The 24,959-nt window shown below is 43.3% G+C and overlaps 1 protein-coding gene across 3 annotated transcripts; it reads right to left on the reverse strand.

Annotated features, from left to right (window-relative positions):
• LOC310728096 (septin-7) lies at positions 1-24,599 on the reverse strand. 3 transcript variants are annotated; one of them, XM_083545240.1, is made up of 14 exons: positions 24,570-24,599; positions 23,399-23,501; positions 17,445-17,551; positions 8,212-8,312; positions 7,993-8,127; positions 5,876-5,993; positions 5,448-5,540; positions 5,258-5,354; positions 4,848-4,899; positions 4,160-4,285; positions 3,250-3,270; positions 1,987-2,122; positions 1,648-1,793; positions 1-1,232 (listed from the first exon to the last, which is right to left on the reverse strand). In XM_083545240.1, the coding sequence occupies exons 1-14, from the start codon at positions 24,582-24,584 to the stop codon at positions 1,196-1,198; spliced, it is 1,287 nt and encodes a 428-aa protein (XP_083401366.1). In that variant the 5' UTR covers positions 24,585-24,599; the 3' UTR covers positions 1-1,195. The 3 variants fall into 3 exon arrangements, with proteins under 3 accessions (XP_083401366.1, XP_083401364.1, XP_083401365.1); XM_083545238.1 differs by lacking the exon at positions 24,570-24,599 and adding an exon at positions 24,310-24,483; XM_083545239.1 differs by lacking the exons at positions 3,250-3,270; positions 24,570-24,599 and adding an exon at positions 24,310-24,483.
• Between the last annotated feature and the right edge of the window lie 360 nt (positions 24,600-24,959).

Consider the following 24,959-nt stretch of genomic DNA (forward strand, 5'->3'; position numbering starts at 1 on the left):
TTCAGTTCATCACAGTTTTATTATGTGACTTTGTACAATAAAAATGAAAAAAAGGACAACATTTTTAAAAATATATATATTGGTGCAGTACATAATGGAAAGCTAAATGTGAAGGGCGGTTGTGGGCGGAACCTTGTGTTCGCCGTCTCGATCGGCCAATCAGCAGCGAGCATTAATCCGGATCATACCAAAGAGATATTGGGGGGTTGAGTGGGCTTGGGAAGGACGTAAGAAGGGGAAAACTGGCTTGTAAGACCGTGGCAGTTCTTCACAAGCCTTTAGAGGAACCCTGTGATTAGAACCTGAGGCTGAACTTCGCGGATCAGCACATACAGGGTGCAATATGATTGGTCAGATCCGAGGCACGTGTAAGTGTGGGAGAACTTTCTCGTACACAAGACAAATCATCACCATTATCAGCATCATCAACATCAAAAAGGCAGATTTGTAAAGGTAAAGCTATGTAAAGTGAGTGACGCACCCACCGCCATGCTTCACAGCTCGAGTGATGTACATAGACCCCGCCCCCTACAGGATTCGAGCCACACGTTAACGCAGAGTGTAAACGTGTCCGCGGGGGTCCAAGCAAACCGAAGGAAGGGTCCATACATGACCGCAGGAGGTGAAATGACCGCAGTGAATCGAGGAGGTGTGACGGGCGAATAGACACATGTAATGAACAACAAACGTAAATGAAACGTTACATAAACAAAAATAACACGTTATGTGGTTCGGTCCGACGCTAGATAACTTAAATTACACAAAATAGAAGAAGAACTGAACATTTCTTACGTGGGGAAAAGAAAAGAAAATCATCAATGAACAAAATGAATGAATAAATGGATGAATGGATGAGTGGCCTGAGGGGTTCTTCAGTCTTCTGATTCCATACGGGTTCAAGTCTGTCACCTTTTTTTTTTGGTTGGAAAGAAAGAAAGGATGGAGGGTTGGGGGGGGGGGGGTTTTAATATAAAAGCCCTCGTGTCTTATTTTCTGTAGGTCATAATGATCAGCCCCGACACTGAGGATTCTTCACTAATTATCATGGCCACTTAAACAAACACGCGCACAGACACACACACACACACACACACACACACACACACGGGAAGGTGGAGATATTTCGTGATGTTTGACAGACACAATCCAGACTGGCAGGGTTGCAACTGGTACATCTCTTAGTGCTCAAAACACTTTAGAAGATTTTCTTCTTTTTGTTTTTCTCCAAAGTCCTGAAAAGAAACAAAATAAATTATTGTACTGGTTCTAATTAAAATTAAACTGGTTTTAATGGTTATAATTGGAATTGTACTGGTTCTAATGGGAATTGTACTGGTTTTAATGGTTCTAATCGGAATTGTACTGGTTTTGATGGGAATTGTACTGGTTCTACTGGGAATTATACTGGTTTTAAAGGTTATAATTTGAATTGTACTGGTTCTAATGGGAATTGCACTGGTTTTAATGGTTATAATTGGAATTGTACTGGTTCTAATGGGAATTGCACTGGTTTTAATGGTTATAATGGGAATTGCACTGGTTCTAATGGGAATTGTACTAGTTGTAATAGTTATATTTGGAATTGTACTGGTTCTAATGGAAATTGCACTGGTTTTAATGGTTGTAATGGGAATTGTGTGTGTGTACCTAGAAGCATCAAGTTTCTGTTGCTCCACCAGGCGTTGCTGAGCCTCCCAGCCGACCCTCTCCTCCTCATACTGCCTCCTCTTCTCCTCCAGCTCTTTATGCTGAGCCTCCAGGTTCTTCTTCATCTGCTCATGACGCCGTTGCAGCTGAGGGATCAAACACACACACACACACACACACACACACACACACACATTTCAAACCTGCAACAATATAATTGAATGAAGCAGAACCTGTGACCATCTGAAGGAGAAGGTAAATGTAAGGAAAGAAAAAGGAGATAGAGACAAAATGGACAAACAAACAAACAAAAACAAAATGATATGCGTTTTGTTTTACCTCAGACTCAGAGTCCTTCAGTTTCTGGAGCTTCTCTTTCACCTTCATCTCAAACACCTGCTCCATCTCCATCTCCATCTTCTTCATCTTCGCCACATGCTCTCTCCTCTCCTCCTCCATCTGTGCTAGAGGACTCCTACACACACACACACACACACACACAAACACACACACACACACACACAGAGTGTAGAACACACAGGCAGAGGCACAGATACACACAGTTAGCAGTGTATAAGGTTGGAGGAACACACAGAGAGCTTTAAACCCCTGGAGAAAACACCTGAGAGAGAGTGAGGGAGGAACACGAGTGAACAGCAAGAGCTGAAACGGAGAAGAGTGAGAGATTGAGAGAGAAAAGAAAGAAGAACGAGAGAAGAACGAGTGAGGAGCTTGACGTCCTCACAGCTTTAGTGTTAGTTCCACATGCAGCAGCAGCAGCAGCAGGTCAGCGGTGCTCAGTGAATGTGTGCTTGATGATGGATCTGATCCCACCGTCTGATCTTTCAGCTCCAAAGTGTCTTGAGTGAAGTGCAGAACTTCCATGAAAAAAACCTCATCGATCAGGAAAACCTTCATTCATGAGATCCACAAAACCTGATTTCTAATTTATCACTTTTATAGTTATAACGAGGAAAAAAAGTAAAGTAGAAATAAAAATACAAAAAATAAAGAAAGCTGAAGTAATAATGTAAAAGAAAATGGAGTAGAGAAGACAAAAAAGAAAAGAGGAAAAAGGCAGAAAAAAATTGAAAAGAAAGAAAGAAAGAAAGAAAGAAAGAAAGAATGAATTGCAATAGAAAGAAAAAACGAAAGAAAGAAAAGGCGGAACAAAAACATTTTATGAAATAAAAAAGGGAAAAGAAAGGAACAAAAAGCAAAAAGGAAAAGAAGAAAGATGAGGTAAAGAGGTAAAAAGAGGATAAAGGGTGTTACTAGGGAAACAGTGGACATATTGGATTCACGATCTGAATCACGTCTCATACATACGTCTTTACGTCTGATCTAAACGTTTTTATGCTTAACCCACACCCACAACCAGCCCTGCCCATAGCCCCGCCCATGGCCCCACCCCGGTCTGGCCCCGCCCACCACCTCACGCTTTTCTCACCCTGTGTGAGTCGCCAGAACCCTGAGCAGAGCAGAGAGATGCAGCAAGAGGACGGAGAGAAGAGCTGTACAGCGCTGTGTGTGTGTGTGTGTGTGTGTGTGTGTGTGTGTGTGTGTGTGTGTGTGAGAGAGAGATTGACGCGAGCCACTTACATGCCATCACCTGTCTCAAATCTAAAAATGACAACAACAACAAACAAAAACACACAAACACACACTTTAGCATGCAACTGAACATGTCGGGTGGATGTGTGGAGATGAAGGTGTGGAGATGGAGGTGTATCAATGGAGGTGTGGAGATGAAGGTGTGGAGATGAAGGTGTGGAGATGGAGGTGTGGAGATGGAGGTGTGGAGATGGAGGTGTGGAGATGGAGGTGTGGAGATGAAGGTGTGGAGATGAAGGTGTGGAGATGAAGGTGTGGAGATGAAGGTGTGGAGATGGAGGTGTGGAGATGAAGGTGTATCAATGGAGGTGTGGAGATGAAGGTGTGGAGATGGAGGTGTGGAGATGAAGGTGTATCAATGGAGGTGTGGAGATGAAGGTGTGGAGATGGAGGTGTGGAGATGGAGGTGTGGAGATGAAGGTGTGGAGATGAAGGTGTGGAGATGGAGGTGTGGAGATGGAGGTGTGGAGATGGAGGTGTGGAGATGGAGGTGTGGAGATGGAGGTGTGGAGATGAAGGTGTGCAGTTAGGTGTTAGTGAGGTGTTAAGGTGATCTACAGGGTAGCGGATGCATGTGATGGAGCCACACACGGCTGTAGGACTGTTGCTGACTTCATCATCATCTCATATGAACTTGGTTTATAATAAATAAAATCAAAAGAAATAAAAACTCATACGGTGCATTCCAAAAGTATCGACCACCCTCCAGTTTTCTCCACATTTCTCACATCCACACCTTTTATTATGCAGAGGAGAATGGAGGGGTGCCAATACTTTTGAAATGCACTGTATCAACATGGCCAAATCGTTCTTTTTGGAAGGTTGTATCTCCCAGCCTTGACTCACACACACACACACACACACACACACACACACACACACACACACACACACTCACTTGGTTAGCTGGCCTTTGCTCTTGTTGTTGTCTGCTCCGTTGTAGGTCACGGCTGCCAGCTTCCTGCTGCGGTAGTTCTCGTAGTGAACGTTATTCGTCACGTCCTTCAGGTCCTGCATGTGGGTTCTGCAGAGTGAGGAACAGCAAAGCTGATGAAAGGCCCAAAAATATTGGGACACCTAGCCATATGTGGTTCTTCTCCAAACTGATAGCACAAAAGCTGGAAACACACAGGATGCCTTTGGACTCTCCAGAATCACCTGAACTCAAACCTGTTCATCACAATGCTTCTGTGCACAAAGCCAGCTCCATGAAGATCTGCTTTACATGGGTTGGAGAACATGGAAGATCTCCTGCTATTAACCCTATTGAACACTTTTGGGATAAATGTGAACTCTGACTGCACCCCAGACCTCCTCACCTACATCAGTACCTGACCTGTGCTACCACCCTGAATGAAATCTCACACTAATCTCAAAAACATCTAGTGGAACATCTTCCCAGAAGAAAGAGTCGAGATTATTATAAGAGCAAATGGAGAGCAGGTTAGCAATCATATGGCCGGTTGTCCACAAACATTTGTCTAGATAGATAGATAGATAGATAGATAGATAGATAGATAGATAGATAGACAGACAGACAGACAGACAGACAGACAGACAGACAGACAGACAGATAGATGACGTACCTAATGAGCATGTTCCGTAAGATTGTGAAGTCACAGTGCTCTCCGTTTTCCACTGAAAATGTAAAAGTTTGAGAAAGTTTAAATCCAATCAGCGCCAAGCTGAAGCTCCTGGGGCCCCTGGGTGAGGCCCCTAACAATCAAACGCTCAGGTGTATAAATTAATAAGTAATACGGGCTAAACATTTTCGAATGTAAACATCAACGTGTAGTGCAGTTCACTCCACATCCAGCAGGTGGCAGAAAACACACACACACACACACACACACACACACACACACACACACACACACACACACACACACACACACACACACACACACTTATCCTTCAGATGTGTATCAAATACTCAGTTTAAACACACACACACACACACACACACACACACACACACACACACACCAGGAGTTACCTTCAGCCACACCCCAGGGGTACTGCCTGCCCCTCACACGCTTCCCGTTCACCTCGATGATGGTGTTGCTGCCCACCACGGCCAGCGGGAGGCGGTCCTGAGAAAACACGGCGTTCCGATGCGAACGTTATAAATTCTGATCCGGAAATGTTCCTTTCTAACATTAGCTTCGAGTGAGAAAACAACACACCTTGATCTTCTTCACCAGCTTGTTCTCCTCCTCATCGTCCGTCTCGGGAAACTCGTAGATTTTGATTTTGTGCTCCTGGATTTCTCGCATTATCTGTGCAGAGGGAGGAGAAATCCTAATTACCCACAATCCACCACTCCTGTGTCATAAATCAGAAAGTAGTTCCCCACAGCAGTGTGCAGAAAAAAACACTGCAAATTCATTTCACTTCAAAATGTGTCAATAAATAAATAAAAAAAAGAGTAAAAAGTGACGATTTAAAAGAAAAAACAGGGTTAGAAATCGTGCTGCTGTTCTGATTGGTTCTCACCTGCAGCCTCGTTCTCTAAATACATTTGCACTTCCTCTCTTACATCTGGTCAATGTGGTCACACACACACACACACACACACACACACACACACACACACACACACACACACACACACCTGCTTCTTGAACTGCTGGCACTCCTCTGGAGTCAGTGTGTCTGCTTTGGCTATGAGAGGGATGATGTTGACTTTTTCGTGTAACCGCTTCATGAACTCAATATCCAGAGGCTTCAGTCTGAAACAGAAAGTAAAAGAGACGTCAGAGCATGAGACAGAGGAAGACAGAGCGTGAGACAGAGCGTGAGACGGGGAAGACAGAGCGTGAGACAAAGTGAGACAAAGCGTGAGACAGAGCGTGAGACAGGGGAGATAGAGCGTGAGACAGGGGAGACAGAGTGTGAGGGAGAGGTGGAGACAGGGGGTGAGAGAGCATGAGACAAAGCGTGAGACATGGGAGACAGAGTGTAAAAGAGCATGAGACAAAGTGTTAGACAGGGGAGACAGAGAGTTAGACACCCAGAGTGAGACATGGAAAGAGACACTTTAAATCTTCTAGATACACTTGCACACGGGTTTTCCACAGGCAAGTTGTTTCAAACACCTTTTAAAACTAAGAACAGATTTTCTGTTTATGGAGGCTCTTCACATCCTGTCTCTTCATGTAATCCAGACAGACTTTATGATAGTTCTGGTCTCCACAGAGTCCTGACCTCAATACTACATCCAGGACTCCTTGTTCTTCTCTACACTGAAGATGGTTCTTAATGGCATTGGCTGTATGTATTGCATGATCTGCCTGTATTTCCCAGTGTTGAGGACACCATTAACCCTGACCAAATCCACAACTCTACTTGCAGGAAACCTCCACCACCATGCTTCACAGAGAGAGAGAGAGAGAGAGAGAGAGAGAGAGAGAGAGAGAGAGAGAGTGTGAGTGAGTGAGTGAGTGAGTAAGGTCATGCCTATCAGCTCTTTTCTCATCACTACCCCGTGAAGTCTCATAAAGCTGCTGCTGTTCACTTCCTCATGTTGATGATTCACTTCCTGGTTTTGATGAATATGTTGGAATATATTTTGGTGCATATTTTTATATTTATATTTTAGAGTATTTTTCTGTATATTTATGGAGTATATTTATTATTAGAACTAAACAGATGTCCTGAGACACTTTATAATGGGGTTTGGGTAGTAGGAGCTCAGTGGTTAAGGCTCTGGGTCACTTATCAGAAGGTTGAGGGTTCAAGCCCCGGTATTGACAAGCTGCCACTCTTGGGGCCCTTGAGCAAGGCCCTCAACCCTCAGGTGTTCCGGAGGCGCTGTATCGTGACTGAGCTCGTGTTCTGACCCCAGCTTTCTAACATCACGGGGATACGCAAAAAAGAATTTCACTGCGCAGTAAAGTACATGTGACAAATATAAAGCACCTTACAGCGCCACCTTGTTTATTACTGCACCACTGTTTATCACTGGCTCCAATGTCTCTCTCCACCCGAGACCAACTGTGGGCAAAGAAAAAGTTGCTGCCATTTATTCCTAGACACATGTTTAGGGTGGATATTCTTCCTTTAGGAAGTAGTAGGAAACACACACACACACACACACACACACACACACACACACACACACACACACACACACACACACACACACACACACACACACACTATTGTAGCTGTCCTGCTGCTGTGTGTTGTCCATGCTGCAGGAGAACAGAAGATCATCTGCTCCGTCTCTAATCACTGACTGAAACAACATGACTGAATTGTTCCTTTGTTCCAGGCGTGTGTGTGTGTGTGTAAGTGTGTGTTCAGCTGTGTGTATAAATATGTGTGTGTGTTCAGCTGAAATAAGACACACACACAAAGCCAGCACTGAACACATGCCAAAATAGCACTCGGTTCTTACACACACACACACACACACACACACACACACACACACACACACACACACACACACACACACACACACACAATAAAATAATGCTACACAGCTCAGTCAAGCTGAAATAAAAGAGGTCCAAGCACCAATATAGATCTGGCACCAAATCCCTGTTCCAATCCAAGATCCACCCTGTGTTTTTTGACACCATGTTTGTTTGAGTTTCAGATTGTGATGAGAAATTGAACACTAGTAAAACAAACACAAACACTGGAAGAACAAATACACACAAAAAGCTGAAGAAAACGCTGTGATGCCGCCGTGTGTGCGGGTTCTGATGCGGCAGTACTCACCCGTGTCCAGAGGGGGCGATGAAGTACAAGCAACAGTGCACTCTGTTGTCAGGCATCTGCCGTCTGTTGACACGTGACTCTGAGTTGAGGTAATCCTCAAACTTACTGTCGATGTGATCCGTCACCGGCTGCCAGCTACACAAAACAAACAAAAACAGACAAACATGAACGAGTCGTTCTCAGTAAAGCCGCAGCTGGTCTGCGTAGCCGCGTCCGTACCAGTTACTGTTGTCCACAGCGTCTCCGAACCCCGGCGTGTCCACGATGGTGAGCAGCAGCTGCACTCCGCCCTCTTTTACCAGCACCTTCGACTGTTCCACCTGCGCGCGCGCACACACACACACACACACACACACACACACACACACACACACACACACACACACACACACACACACACACACACCTTCGTCAGGATAAAAATACTGGAACACTGCGGTTGATTGCTACAATCTGACTGGGCGTCGCTACTCAGACTGCTAATCCGACAGGAGGCCATTTTAAGAACTGTAAAAGTTCATTACAACAGAGAAAGAAAGAAAGAATGAATGTGAGAGAAATACATGTAACAAGGAAACAAAAAGAAAGAAAAAAAGAAAAAAGAATGATAGAAAGTGTATGATAACATCAGTCTGTTGGTTTAGTCGGGGCAGTGGGGGGATGGGGGGTTTTGTTGTGTGTGGTCATGTGACCTCTGGACAGCAGGGTTGGGGGAGGGGGCTTGTCGTGCGTGGTCATGTGACCAGGACATGGCGTGATCAGTGTGAGGATGTGTGGTCATTCAGGGTCTGACACCCCTTTTCACCAGGAGCTGAGGAGACACCCAGAGACCAGGGCGTGGTGCTGAGAGCTGAACCTCGTGATGAGAGATCACACCGTGTGGTTTGTGGGTGTGTGTGTTTCTGCTCAGTGTGTGATTACAGCGAGTCTCCATGGAGGTCATGCACATCTTCTGAGATGCTCATGGTGCCCTCAGGCACTGCTGCTGTTTCTGACCTAAATGCAGCAACATCAATCCTGATTGTCTCCCAACTTCACAGCGAACCCACTTTAATACATACTACAGCAGTGCCCATAAAACGTCTGAGAAAAACAGCTCTCTCTCTTTCTCTCCCTCTTTCTCTTTCTCTCTGGTCTTCAAAACCCTTCAAACCGCACAGCCTGAAAATGAAGCGGAACCCTGTCATATTGGGTTTAAAGATCAGCAGCTGCACCTGAAACGCTGCCAGACCACATTCGGGTCGAAATGGGAAACATTTGCGCTCCAGCACGAGAGCAAAACTGGGGAAATAAATCAAAAACGAGGCGCGATGTCGCGAAATCTGTTGCACCTCGTTTAAAGTGGCCATATGGAACATTTAAACATGCTTTTAGATCTGCTCTTATAATCCAACACACATCAGGGATATAAAAATCTACAACATTTTTTTTTATGGCCCAGAGTTTTGAGGCAAAAGTATTCGGACACCCGACTTTCCCAGTCATAAGGAGATCATCTGTCAAACTGATGATGTGTTGGACATCTTTGGATGCAGTAGCATGAAATTTTCCCTTCACTTGTACTAGGAGCCGTAAACCTCTCTCATGTGCACAAAGCCAGCTCCATGAGGATCTGCTTTACATGGGTTGGAGAACATGGAAGATCTCTCGCTATATTGAATATGAGCAGCGCAAAATCCTCGCAAAATCTGAAGGAACGTCTTCCCAGAAGAGTGGAGATTATTATAACAGCAAACAGGGAATAAATTTGGTATGAGCGTATTTATGTCAACACACGCTGATATTTCTGGAATGTCTGGATTTGAGGAGACTTTTTAAGATCACTGAGGTCGGCGCTGAGGTCGGCGCTCTCGCTCGCACGGGCTGAGATGATGAGATGTAAAACAGTTCCAGTCACTGCTTTGGATCGCTGAACCCACTTCAAAATACAGATTTGAAAAAAAATTTGTTTAAAAAAAAAAAGTCTACACACTAAAAAAAAAAAAAACACGTTACCAAAACCCTCACGTGTCCATTATCAAGTTTTGCTAGCTAGCTAACGTGCATGTTAGATTTAGCTTCTGAGAGCGTCTCATGGTTCAGTTTGCCAGGATAATATCATTTTCAAAGCTTGAATAATCATACAATCAAATAATAATAAAAATAATGTGCTAGCTAAACAATTTCTATTTGCTAGTTCTTTAAGCTCCTCCCCCAAACTGTGACAAATGTTAAGAGTATAAAAGGTAACGTTGCTTCGTCCATCATCGGATGCACGGCCGATAAATGTATAAATGTATAAATTCACTACAATACTGGCAGAGGGCTGTAAAATTACAAAAAGTCACTTTAACGTAAACAAAAAAAAACAAATGCGGTTATTATTTTTAGCCAAATGCTAAACAAGAACTAAATCCCCCCTGTCACGTGACTGTTTCCCAGATGATTTGCATCCTGCTTGTTTTTTTCGACGCACATGTCTGTCTCGTAACGTCCTGCTTCTCCTCAGGCTGCTGATCATTTGGAGAACCGTCCCAGTCGAGTCCTTCAAACATGAACGTTCTACAGATAAAACCGGACTGAACACAAATATGACACACTAGAACATTCATCCCCAATACGCAAGTGTACATGCGCAAACGCAACGATACAATACAATGAGACAGTAACACAATACAGTGTAGCACTGAGGAGTTTTTTCACACTTCCTCCTTCAGGCGGTGTTTGTTTCCAGGCTGGCTGTGGTTCTTCTCAGTAACAATAAACTCCAATAAAAAAGCCAATGAATTCATGCGGTCGTTCAGTGAAAGTATTTAGAGCTGGGTGTGACGTGTGTGTGTGTGTGTGTGTGTGTGTGTGTGTGTGGACACAGATGATAACCCTAAGCTCAGCTTTATGACTTACTTTCTACGACCTTCAACACCTGGTCTTTCATGGTTTTTGTGCGACACTGTGTGACACTGCTTATGTTTCTATTCAACAAACTAAATTTCCTTCGAACCAAACAAATCTATAAAACGTCCAGATGTTCCACTTTATTCCCACTGAAAAATCATCCCTTAGCATGAACAGTTTTACACTCAGCATCCAGACACTTCGTTTCTCCAAACATTCAGCTGAAACACTGTAAAACTCGACAAAGGTGTTCGTCATTAGTTGGAGGTTTCTTTGCAGATCAGTAGGATTGAGGTGCGGTGACTGGGCAGGCCATGATACACATCACTCCAGACGACTGTTTCTCTCTATAGAACACTTGCAGATTTCGAACTGCGCTTCGGCTCATCGTCTTGTTGTATGGTGAAGTCTCTTCCAATGAGCTGCAGTCCAGACGGAATCACATGGTGCTGAACTCTGGAATGGGAGATGTTTCGGTTCATTTTCACTTCCCTGCTCAAAAACAACCCCAAACCATTAAAGTTCCACCTCCATGTGTGAGTGTGAGGGAGTCTGATGACATCTTCTTACACAAGTTCTTCTCTTAGAGACACAAATGTCAAATTTGGACCCCGCAGAACTTTCATCCACTCGTTCAATGTCACAGTGTGTTTTTGCCTTTTAATGAGTTTGTTGCATAGAAACAGAAGGAACATGTATCTCAAAGAAACCCCCCCCTTCCAGGCTCTGTAAAGCTGCACTATAACTGTTTGCTAAACCTGAAATTTCATTCCCTCTCATATGTTGATAGAATAAAAATCCCAAACTAATCCACAATATCATTTACTAAGCTACTATACACACTAGTTGAGGGGTCCAAGCACCTTCAAGACAAACAATTAAAAGATACACAGCATGATGTTCATGTTTTGTCAATGTAGCCTTTATAAAAATTGTGTTGAATTTCCTTAAAGTAGTGAGAAGCTGTAACATTTTTGAGTAGAACGTCAGACAGGTAGACAGGCCACGCCCCCGAAAGACTAAAAGCAAACATCGGCGACCATAAAGACGGTCATTAACGTCCACAAACGGAAGTGGGGAGAGAACTTTCATGTTTCAGAACTCAACTTCACTCTGAGCATGTGGGTTTACTTTCAGTTGTGTGAAAATCATGAGAAAGAGAGAAAGAGTGTGTGTGCAGACATGGCCAGACGCTCCACCTGCCTCTGGAACCCCACAGCATGAGATGATGTAGTGCAATTCATCATGGTGAAGGTGTGAAGTGGGTGAATGTGGCTGCTGCTCTAATTCCCCACATACTTTCCTAGCTGAGAAAAATTACAGTATATGAGATATATATATATATATATATATGATGGGTCTCTGTAGGGTGCTGGCGCCAGACGAATCAGAACCTCTTCCTGTTGGTGCCAGGGTTCCTGCGATGACCACTATAAGGTGGTTTCTTCACTGTAAACCCCCCCTGAAAAAATGCCGTGATTATGGCATTGGCCTCTGGATCGGATGCTCACAGGTGTTTAGGTGTTCCTAGGGGTCGAGAAAGTTACAACAGTTTGGAGTTGGCCCACACACGTGTACACGTCCAGGCAGAAGAAGCTTTGTTCTAAATAAGGAGTCACTGAGGTGAACATTTGTATTGCAAAAATTTTATGCGTATTTGAATGTGGTGATGCAACTAATAAATCGGTTCTTTATAACAACACACCCCACTTTCTAATAAGCATGCAGTTCCAGAGGTCTGGAGAGAGAGCAAGTGCCACACCTCACCTGTGAGCAGGTAAACACCAGAAAAAAGAATCTGGCATTAGACTGGGTAACAAATTGGGGTGGATATGAAAGATCCCTAAGGTACATTTAAAGGATTAGAGAAGATTTGTGTTCATCATGACAGCTCCAAAGCATCATCACACTGCTTTCTTGTTTCAGAAAACGAACCCAAATCCAACTAAATAAATGTTACACAATATAATACAGTGCTACAATTCTCCATTCTGATTGGTTGAAGGGTGTTGATTCATATTAAAGTTGTATGCTGTATGTTTATTTCATTACAATGGATTGTGATTGGCTGGAGTTTCAGGTGTGAGTTCAGTTAGTTGGTGGTCAGTTTCAACACCAATTTCATCCATAGTGAGGCAGCTATTGTAGATGTTTCTTAATGACCTTACTGAGCTCAATGGAGGATTTCTACATGTGGAGGAACCTAAACGGTAAATACGGGGATTTTAACAAAATAAACATCTCGTGGCACAAGAATAATTTGATGAGCACACACTTTCATGTAAATAAATGTAGTTTCTGGGTGTAATTTCGAGCTCCAACGAGCCGCATACAACCCCGATTCCAAAAACACTTGGGATGCTGTGCAAAATGTAAATAAAAACAGAATCTCCAAAATCCATATTCTATTCACAATGTTTAAACTGAGAATCTGTACTATTTTAATAAAAAAAAAAAAATAAGGTCATTATTAATCTGATGGCTGCAACATGTATCAAAACAGTTGGGACAGGGCCATGTTTACCAGTGTGTAGCATCACGTCTTCTGTTCTGTACACATCTGGGCACTGAGGAGACCAGTTGCAGCTGATTTGGGAGATGAAGGTTGTCCCATGTGTGTCTGATACTGGATTCTACCTGCTCCACAGTTCTAGGTGTCCTTTGTTGCATTTCTCGTTTCATGATGCAAGGTTTTGAAATGGACCAATTCATGGACATTTTAAATGTAAATATGTTCTCTATAATCTTTTGTGAATAGAATATGGTTTTATGAGATTTACAAATCATAGTATTCTGTTTTTATTTCCCATCTATCTTGGAATTGTAGAAAATAAGGAAATTTAAGTATTCTGTATTTGATTTCTGCTCTGTAAACATCAGTGACAGCTTAAACGCCTCAATGCTGGGAAGTAAACATGGTATAATGTGATCATCTATGGTTAGGTCTGAGGCCTTACACCATTATAATGTTCTTCACTTCATCTTTACCCTCAACACTCTGTACCTCTACATTGTGCACCAACATCCTGCCACACCTCACACCTTGCTAGTTAATGGATTGTTACTTTTATTTAGCACAAAATGTTATTAGATCGATCTAAAGACAGAAAGAAACTTCTTAGAACTGCATTGAACTGAAGACAGGGCGAGACATTTGTGGTCTGACTGGGAAGTGTGTGTCTCAATCACACTGAGATGTGAAGGAAGAGAGCGTGTACAGACATGCAGCGCATCAGGCAACGCGATTATTGAACTATGCTGAGAAACCAGAAAGACGATTTTCCTTATCCGTGTTGATGTCTGAATGAAAAAATTAAAGAGAGAACACGGACGAGAAACCAAAAAAATTCTGATGTCCTCTCAACATCAAAGCGAACAAAACCGCAAGACGGGTACAGTAGAGGAGTTTCCGCCCAGCGCTTCCTCTCTGTACATCTGAAACGCTTCAGTGGCCTGAGGCTGAGGCTCAAAACTATACAGTTACTGCAGTGTGAGGCGTCAAGAACATTCATGGAGGTATGCGGTTACGGGAAAACCATCAACAAAGTAAGTGGGATCAAAGGAGACGTATATCAAACGAGCCACGCCCCCTGCATAACGTTTCATTGCTCTTATAACACGTTGAATAGTCAATGCTAAAACTCTGGTAACGTGTGTGATGTATGTTTTATCCTTTTACAGCTACATTTCTTAATGCTACGAGTAAGATTAGTGTATACGTGCTGCGTCAGAGCATCAAAACCTGCCATCATTTACAAGAACTAAAACTATGGCTATGAATGACTGTGTGTGTGTGTGTGTGTGTGTAGCAAAGCCAAGCCCTTAAGCCACTTACCAGCCTGAAATTCATTGCACAATGACATAATAACAATAATCACACTTGAGTCTTCTTTCGTCACTGTGCGAGACAAACAATTAGTCTTTTTGACATGATAATGATATAGAACGTGTGTGTGTGTGTGTGTGTGTGTGTGTGTGTGTGTGTGTTCAGACCACAAGTAGACGTAAGTAGGCTAGGTAAGAGAATACACATTCAGAGACGCACTGTTACTGTAAAAATAAATCATCGAGTGACCTAACATAAATTTAACCTGTTACAGACCTGAAGCCGATTGTTTTCCTGTGAAACTACAACAAAAGTTGAAGTTGAATGTTGGAGATGCTTTTCCCTTCACGGTGGTTATAAAGAGTGATTAAATGTGCTCTTAAAGACCTCCTGTCAGCTCAAACCTCTGTCTGTTCACCTTCAACCTCCTCTCTCTTTCTCTCACTAACTTCGCTCAGTGTTCAGCAGGAACATAAACTGAAAGCTACCTCACGTTCTGCGGGAACATAAACTGAAATTTACCTCACATTCAGTAGAAACTTAACTTGAAAGTTACCCTATGTTCAGTGGCAATGTAATTTGAAAGTTACCTCACGTTCGGCGGGAACTTAAACTAAAAGTTACCTCACGTTCGGTGGGAACTTAAACTAGAAGTTACCTCACATTCGGTTGGAACGTACCCTGGAATGTACCTTGCGTTTGGGGGGGAACAAACACTGAAATTTGCCTCATGTTTGGTTGAACGTATCCTAAAAAGTTACCTCACATTCATTAGGAACGTAACCTAAATGTTACCTCATGTTTGTTGTGAACGTTACTGGAACATTACTCGTTTGACGTGAACGTGACCTGTATATTGCCTCATGCGAGTTGTAACGCGAGTTGTTTGAACGTTACCTAAACATTGTGTGTTTAAAGTGAACATTGCCTAAACGTTACCTGATGTTTGTTGTGAACGTTACCTGAACTTTACCTCAAGTTTAATATGAATGCTACCTAAACGTGAGGCAAAAAAAAAAAAATAAATCACGGAACATACATGTGTATGTTTGTGTCCCGTTACAGTTACAATGTTAAAATTGTGATTGGCGCACGCTGCCAATTCGTGCTCTGGCATGTACTGATGCAAAACCGGCTTCATTTTTCACATCGCTACAACAAAGGAAAAAAATTCCAAGGAAATACGACACGATACGCAGATGGCAGAGTGGCACCGGGGTTTGGACGTCCAAGGTTAGACAAAGGTGAGAAGGCTATTGCTGTGTCAGGAAGGTGTGTGTGTGTGTGTGATCTGAAGGTTGTGTTGGAAGTTTGCTGCAGTGCGTCTCTGCTGGAAGCGAATGCGTAAAGCAGGCTGTGTGGAGGCGGTGAAGTGTGGGAGAGAGGCACGCTTTTGGGAAAGGCATTTGCTAACCGCCCACACTGCGGCCTGGCACTGACACGCACACACACTCCACAACGGCAAGCTATTTCAGGCTTCTGTGTGTGTGTGTGTGTGTGTGTGTGTGTGAACAGTGATTATAATGGTGAAGGATTGCCACCTCCGTGATTGAACGAGAGGATGGTGAGAGAACGCCTATGACAATCACCGATCAGATATCTACATAAAAATATAGAACAATTAAATAAATAAAGTTCTGTTCCAAAGGATATAATTCCCCAGTACTTTGTCCAATAATTACTATGAATACACCAGAACATCTCGCATTGTTCAGCTAAACATCACCGCAGATCTGATCACAGGATCGACCGATCCATCCATCGTGTGTGAGATCGCCAGCTTTACGGCTGTGCTGACAGCTGGATTTGTAATGGATTTAAATGTGAAACCTCTTACTTTTATCCAGGTTACACACACACACACACACACACACACACACACTCAGTGATATGATCTACGACTTGAATGAATAAATAATGGTAATAACTGAAGGATCCCTGATTGCGGAAAGATGAAAAAAATCCCTGCACATTTCCTCCATAATTCGAGGGAATGTATTGTGGTGTTTGGACCCCAACCAACTCACTCCCTTCCTGTGCACTTCTAGATTCACTTTCGTGATTCACGCCTGTGGGTTACATAAGCAGGAGATGTTTTAGAGTTAAATGTCGGATAGATTCTGTATCCTGACGCTAGTTTGTTTCGAGGTTTTCTTTAGGAGCCGTGTCTCATCTCATCTCCTTGGATACCACGTGACCACGATATACGTTACAAGTGCGGGTTTGTTGATTTCAGAATGGTTTTACATTTCATTTCGTTTGGTGGATCTCACTCACGGTCTGTGGCGGCGGCGAAAGAGAGTGGCTTCTGGATGCAAACTGTTCAATTCTTATAAGAAGAGAAAGTAACACACACACACACACTTTCTTTAGGCTCTCTCTATAAAATAGTGGAGGGACGGTGTTTTTTTTTTTTACATAATCTAAATTTTTTTTCATTATCTCACCACATGCATGAATTGTCTCACTTCCTTCCTTCCAAGCTTCATTTTTTTAAAATTCATAGCTCAATACGCGCTCGAGATGATCGTTAAGAGTAAGACCTGAACGTCCTCAAGATCAGTGCAACGTGTCACCAGAAACATTCAAACATAATCTGAGCGAAACTGAGAAATGATTTCCGTTCACAATGCCGCTGATGATGAAATGACGTTTCGGCTGTATTTTCCTGTCGCTGTCTGCGTAATGCAGACGTTTCTCCGTACCTGGCTGTAGTCAAAGTAAACACCTGCGTACAGGACACACCCCTTACCTGTACGGTCTTCTTAATTCTGTGAGAAGGTCCAGGATACTCTGCGGAGTAAAGGTCTGTGAGGAACAGCGAGTTGATAAGCGTCGATTTCCCCAGTCCGGATTCTCCTGCAAGACACAGACCATGGATTAGGATACGAGGAACACGAGTTTATATGTAAAAGCGGTTCAGCTGAGCTCGGTGCTCTTCAGAAGCACTTACAATATACAGGCAAAAGGTTGTGGACACCTAAGCACGAGGCGTATGTGCTTTTTGAACGTTAGATAAAAGAACAACATTGACACACTGAGCTGTAGAGGTTAGAAGCATTTCCTTGTTGAAATTGACACGTTGATTGTGCGATTTAATGCTGAGGAAGTACAAGACAAGTTAGTTCCTGTTATCACCTACATTACAACCGAAACACTCATTCACTAACATCTCTCTCTTCATCTGTTTGTCTCTCGCTCATCAGTTTAACTCATTGTGTGCTTTATTGGCATAACAAAACATTTTTGTATTGCCAAAGAAAGAAAAAAAAAAAAGAGAGAGAGAGAAAGAGATAGATCAGGCGCACACTGGCACAGAGCTCAGTTTCCTCTCCTGACCTTTATTGTGTTTCTCAAACAACCCGAAGAGTCAAGCAGCAACAAGCCACAATGCTGAATACAGTCAAAAACACACTCAAATACACACTCAGAAATACACTCAAATATACACCCAAAAACACTCAAATAATAATAATCATAATAATACGGTTTAAGTCCATCATATAGAGAAAGTATCAGGGGAAGAAATAAAGGCTTGTGGGTGGAGCTCAAGATGAGAAAGGGTACTAGATGATGACTAAACAGGCCTGTGGTGCTGGATGCCTTGCCTCTCCTCACCTAACCTCGCTTCAGTGCTGACGTACTGGAGAGATTACATCACCGTTTTCATCCACCCCTGTGTGTGTGTGTGTGTGTGTGTGTGTGTGTGTGTGTGTGTGTGTGTGAACACGTGTTCAAGTCCACCAACCTGAAGGCAAAAGCATCACACAACACAATGTTCTACACAACACACCCAGTAACAGAAAATCCACAGCTCCTGCCTGGTTTTCTGGAGAATTTGTAACAATCACAAATCAGGATAAAGAAGTCAAACGTGAATAAGCGCTTTTTATAGTTATTTTATTTATTAAAATGTTTTATTTGTCTCCAGCTTTTATCTTGCATTGACCAGGAACAGTCCACATTTTATTTTCTTTTTTTCAGGGTTCAAAGTCGAATTCGTGCAGCGATTTTGAGAAATTTCCGGATGCAAATTTGAAGGCAGTGGAGATAGGGGTGAGGAGAAGTCGAGAGGAACCAGGCTTAATTTTAAACCCGTTCCCTAAGTGTTATAAATAAAATCATTACTTCTGTAAAATATCAAAAACTGCATACGAGACCTAATCTAATTACGGCTGGAGAGGAAAGTTGGAGAACATCTGCAGCTGCATCGCACGTCTGTAAAAACTCCACACGCAAATGACTGGTATTTTAATGTCCCTGGTACGAGGTTCTCACTTCGCTCGCGCTGAAACAATCTGACGGAATGAAATAAACTGGTGTGTGGTATCTGTAGGTTCTAAACACCCGTCTCGATCGTGTGTGTCGTCCCGGTTCGCTACGAGCGGCTTAATAAATACACGTGTGTGTTAATTATCTGGGGGGAACGCAACGTGATAATGTGGCTTTGGATGTAAAAGGATGGGGGTGAGATGATGGTGATAGTGGACGGGTTGAAGTGGAAATAAAAAGGCTGAGAGGATTCAGGGCGCTGGAGGCTCGGGAGCGGCCAACTCACTTCCTTTAAAGGAAATATCCCACAGCTGTGTAAATGCTGCTGAGGGAACTCCCCATCGCATGACAGAGGTGGAGGGGGCAGGAAGTGGGAGAGAGAGAGAGAGAGAGAGAGATATATACTGGAAGGGCTAATTTGTAAATCCCTGCATGCAAATCTGCATGACCTGACAATCGACAATACACATTTTGTGCTCTTACTGGAAAATGGAACTTTATTCCTCCTACACCTCAATAAACATCAGGGTCCTTTCATTCATAAGAACAGTTACTGCACATTTTACCCGTTTAGAGTTTTATGACGATCGCCGGGTCTCGCTCTTCTTCTCACCAGCCTCAGTTTGTCCATCATTCATCTTTCATTAATTCATCTTCTCCCGCTTATCCGTAATTCGGGTCGCGGGGGCAGGCAATTCTCTCAGCACCGGTCCCTTACGGTCCCTCCTGCAGGTGGTGAGCCCACGGGAAGGCGGCCCCACGTCGCTCCGACGTCACGGTCCTCGGTTTTTATTTTTCTTGTAAGGGTCCCCTGGAGCATAGAGGGTTAAGGGCCTTGCTCAAGGGCCCAAGAGTGGCAGCTTGGTGATACCGGGGCTTGAACCCCCGACCTTCCGATCGGTAACCCAGCGCCTTAACCGCTAGAGCCACCACTCCCCCAGTTTTGTTTTGGAGTTTGTCCATCGAGTTAATTATAAGACCGACTGTGGTTGCAGTTTTACCTCTGGCACTGGAGACTCATTGCGTAACAAGCCGTTACTATAGAAACGACAACCCCTTAGACTACATCGGTTTTGCCGATTAATCAGCGCCGATAGTTGATTGCTGGAAATATCGGCAAAAATACATACTGTATTTTTTTAAAATAGTTTTTCCGGGTTCCACTGTCATTAAATGAGCGGCTTCACTGTTTGGTTTTACATGCTAAACTGCACCGAGAGTGCTAAATTATATTTACTAATTATAATTTATTATTTATATAAATAGAATTTTTAATTCATATATTAATTTTTTTCATGATTTAGTAATTAATTTATTTTTGGAATAAATTTCAGTACCATTTACTGTAGTGGTGTTCGCCTTTTTTTTTTGTTGTCTAGTATGCATTATAAGAACTATCTGTTGATTAATTGGTTATCGTCGCAGTACGACCCAAACTAGCTAGCGGTGCAATCTGCTGCCTTGCACCTATGACAGACCCACCATCAGGTCTGCTCTTACAGAAAACTAATCAACACCTTCTAACTAATCAGAATCCAGATTAGATCCAATTTAAAACAATGACAGTTTGCTAGCAATTTTAAATGTCACTGAGTCATGGACGTCATAAAGCGTGACAAAAACGTTAACGGTTATCGTTATGCAGTGGAGGAAAAGTCCTCTGCCGTGTCACCGCCAGCACAAACAATCCTTCATGTGGCACGCTGTGCCAAAACCCAAATGCATGAAAACCCATCAACACAACATCGAGATCGACTCCCACACGTTTTGGCAGATCTGCTCATTCGCAAATATTGACTTCTTTCCTTCCTCCAGCAGCTGAAAGTCTCTACTCCCTTTTACCTGCCAGTCAACCGACTGAAACCCACTGACAACTTTCTACCATCTGCTTCTATAATCAAGTCAGGTTCTCAGTCTACCTGGTCAGATCTCCATATCTGTGTACAGTGAGATGAAGCATTACGGTGCGACACACGGCCTCCGTACACAGTCACAAACACTACAGCTGTGAGACCAGAGCCATGGACGCTTTGGCAAGAGCTCGAGGGTAATCTGATCTTCAAATCTGAGTCAGTCACAGATTTTACATTTATGAAAATATTTTTTTTCAAAATTACACTATGTGAAGGAGGTGTGGCCTCTGCTTCTGCCAGTCTTGATGAACAAGGCGTGGCCTCTGTCAATCCTGATTAAAATGATGTCGCATCTGTATGTGCTAGTTTTGAGGAAGGTGTGGAATCTTTATTATTCATTTCAGATAAACGGGCGTGGCCTTGTTATTCATCAATCCTGATTAAGATGTGGAATTTTTTATCTGTCAGTCTTGATGAAGGAGGCGTGGCCACTGTCAATCCTGATTAGGGAAGTGTGGGATCGGTACCTACCCTGATGCAGCAGAGGTTCCCTCTGTATCTGTTAGTCTTGATGAAGAAGTCGTGTTTTCTGCATCCATTAGCAATCATGAAAGAATTGTTGCCTATGTATTAGTTAGTCTTGAAGGAGGTGTGGCCTCTGTATTGGTCAGTCTTTATTAAGGAGGTGGCCTCTGTATCTTTCATTACTGATAAAGATGATTTGCCCTCATGTATTCCTCAGTCTTGATGAAGGGGGTGTGGCCTCCATGTCTGCCAGTCTTGATGATGATGATTTTGTCTTTGCTTTCTGGGAGTTCTCTGGGAGAACATATGACCTCTCCTCTCTCAGCACTGTAAGTATAAACCTCCTGAAAGTCAAATGGTTCTCGATCCCACCACCCTCTACACGAGTGAGGGGGATTATGGGTTGACGAGGAGAGCTGCGGACCTCAAGTGGAGTGCAGCTGTAGATTTCAGCACGAGATTTCAGATGGTGCTGTTCTGTTGCTGGCTGTGAGTGGATGAAAGGAATTACAGGAAACTACCCACCCACAAGCCACTATAACACACACACGCACGCACACATTCCAGTCAGGGGTGGGTGGGGGTTGGTCTGGTTCACATTTGTTTTGAGAACACATTCTCGGAGCCCCTGTCTCTGTGAAATCCATCACTCATGCGAGTTGCTGAGCGCTCCAGCATCAAGTTCCTGTATGAAACAAAGCCATGTCCCCAACACACACACACACACACACACACACACACACACACACACACACACACACACACACAGGGTTCGGCCTTTTCAAGTCCATCAGCACGGTGAAGGACAACTTGTTCGCCTCACTTTAATTTGCTAATGGAGAGTCCTGGAGCTAGCCTTGGGCTTCACTTATAGTCGCTCAGAAGTAAATGCGCCCATCGTCCTCATGACTGCATAAAGCTCATAACTGACTCAGCGTTATTATGATAATGAAGATCACTGCTGGCGTGCTCACACTCAGGGCAGCCAACGGCACGTGTCCCTGTAACAAAGCCTTTTTACATATTACCTGTCATTCAGTCACCTTCAGTAGGGGCATCATCCCTGTCAGGGTCTTGATGGATCTTGTGTCCATCCCAGAAACAAGAAGTATGAGGTGGGAGTTCTGAGCAAGAGATGGAAATTCTGTGCAGCAAGAGAAATTCTGGGCATGAGGTAAAAAAATTCGGGAGCGCATATGGGAATTCTGGGCACCAAAAGGTGGAGATTCTGGGCACAAAAAGGTGGGAATTGTGTCCATGAGGTAACAAATCCACCCCAGATGGAACACTAGTCCATAACAGAGAGCTCATCCACACACACACACACACACTTATTGAAAACTAGAAGGTAAGTGACCACAGACAGTCCACCAACCAGTATGCTTTTTTTCTGAGTTAGGAGAGAACCTGAGAACCCAGTAAGAACCAACACCAGTAACCTGACCACAGGACTGAACCTTTGACCCTGGAGCTGTGAGGCAGCAATGCTCCATATCTAACAGATATTAAATTTCATACCCTTCGAGCGTTCGCTCCTGAAAGTAATGGATTTCACAAACCACTCTTACTTAAAGCAATCGGACAGGATGCTGGAATTGTTTTCTAGACGTATTCCAGACAAATCTCTTTTTCTTCCACTGACTATACTGCAGCTTCGGGAAAAAGGTCCAGCTGGCGAGTACAAGCGAAGGAAGTGAAAATAATCAGTGTGCAGGATACGTGTTTCGAGAGAATGTGTGTGGAAGGAAAAGAAGCGTAGCGTAGAGGAAGATCTTTGATGGGACGGATGTGTTCTGGTCCATAGCCAGGACCTATAGTACGGATGTGTGTGAGAGAGTGTGTGAGCCTGACTGAACATGACTCATCCTGGCCCACCCACCTGACAGTGCGTGAACAACACGAATAACGTGAATAACATGAAAACCGAGTGATCTGGAGAGGAGTTGGTGGGAAAATGGAATCTGCAGAGCCTCCAGCATGCACTGGTAAGATTTACGAGCCCGGTTTAGCATCTAAATGGGCATAAAAAATGTTTCCTGCTGAAAGATCTACTCACCCACGACCATTAGTGTGAACTCGAAGCCTCTCTTCACCGACTTTCTGTACACTTGGTTGGGGAGGTTTGCAAAGCCCACATACCCATCCAGGTTCTTCTGTTGCTGTGGGGCGAAACCAAAACACATGTAGCAGTCTAAATATCGCTCTGAGAGAAATCCGAGAAGATCATTGGGGCAAAGGTAGAAGAAGTGACAGGAAAGTGTTTAAAAGTCCACTTTTACCATAGAATTTGCAGGTATTACATTTTTTAAGATGATGATTTACATTATGTGTTTTTAATAAGATTTAGTAAGACTAGAAGAAAATCTGTGAGCCCACTCCACCATATTCCTAACTATCTTCACAAGGCTTCACCCACCCACCAGAGGATCAACGTGGGCTACAGATAGCACACGTAATAATCGACATTTAGAAGAAAAGTGTATCAAAGGCAAACAAAAATTGTTTTCCATGTGGTTTTCTCCCAGACTTGAACAAAGCTAAAGCTACATGTCCGATCTGTTTGTCCAAACGTTTATTGACACCTGACCATAATATTGGTGCATACTTTTTGAACATGCACTCCACTCTTCTGGGAAGATGTTCCACAAGATTTTGTGGGGATTTGTTTAATTTAAGGACAAGGCTGTGAGTAAAGTCAGGTACTGATGGAAGTAAGTATGACCTTTGGACATACATAAGCAGTGTTTATTGTACTATTGCATCTTGAAAGTGAAAGCACACTTACTTCCTGTGATAACTTCAACTAAAGTGGTGATAAACATTCATTTCTATGTATCAGAACACTGTTTGGTGTTCAGATTTGAGAATTTGAGATAATAAAGCAAGTAAAACACATGCATGTAAAAGACATTCGTCCAAAACAAAAAAAAGAACAGAAGATAGAACGGATAACGGCGTCGTACTCACCGCTACTTTTGAGATCAGGAAGATACCATTTTTCCACATGATGATGGTGATGAAGATGGTGGTGGAAGACGAGCAGTAGGGTGAAGAAGTTCCGGGTCCAGCAGGAAACAATGGCAGAGAGAATGAGAGAGAAAGAGAGAGAGATTTAGTGACATCATGTCATGGTTGAGTTGAGAATCAGCAGTGTGTACACAGTGAAATGATAGAATAGCGTTTTCCTGCAGAGGGAAAGAAGCGGGTGTGTGTTTGAGAAAGCCGACACCTCCTGAATTCATCCTGTTAAATAAAGCGGGAATTTCCCCAGAAACGGCGTCCACATCTGCTCGAATGGAGAAGTGAGCAGGGATAATTTGACTAATGTCTAAAAACACACAAACAATAAAACATACAGGGGAAAGTGTGAGACTGGAGGAAACAATGTGGAGATATGTAGAGAGGTGGCAGCTTAGTGATTAAAGCATTGGACTTTGGATTTGAAGGTCATTAGTTCAAATCCCAGGCACACTAAAATGCCCCTTCCTGGGCCCCTGAGAAAGGCCCCTAACCCCATCACTGCTCATTTGTATAAAAGTGATAAATGTACGTTACATACATGGGATTTTCTTGCTATGAGACGCATTATAGCGAAAACATTCATCCCCCTCTCCATC

The sequence above is a fragment of the Silurus aristotelis genome (assembly GCF_946808225.1).
Source record: "Silurus aristotelis genome assembly, chromosome: 6".
NCBI classification, from domain to species: Eukaryota; Metazoa; Chordata; class Actinopteri; order Siluriformes; family Siluridae; genus Silurus; species Silurus aristotelis.

What these genes read in the sequence shown, in the direction of transcription:
- LOC310728096 (XM_083545238.1), bottom strand. Translation starts at nt 24,348, where the DNA reads ATGTGGAAAAATGGTATCTTCCTGATCTCAAAAGTAGCG. An exon ending in AGCTGGTGAAGAAGATCAAG is followed by an intron (nt 5,355 to 5,447) that starts GTGTGTTGTTTT and finishes GTGTTTTCTCAG; the next exon opens with GACCGCCTCCCGCTGGCCGT. An exon ending in CCCCTGGGGTGTGGCTGAAG is followed by an intron (nt 4,900 to 5,257) that starts GTAACTCCTGGT and finishes TTACATTTTCAG; the next exon opens with TGGAAAACGGAGAGCACTGT.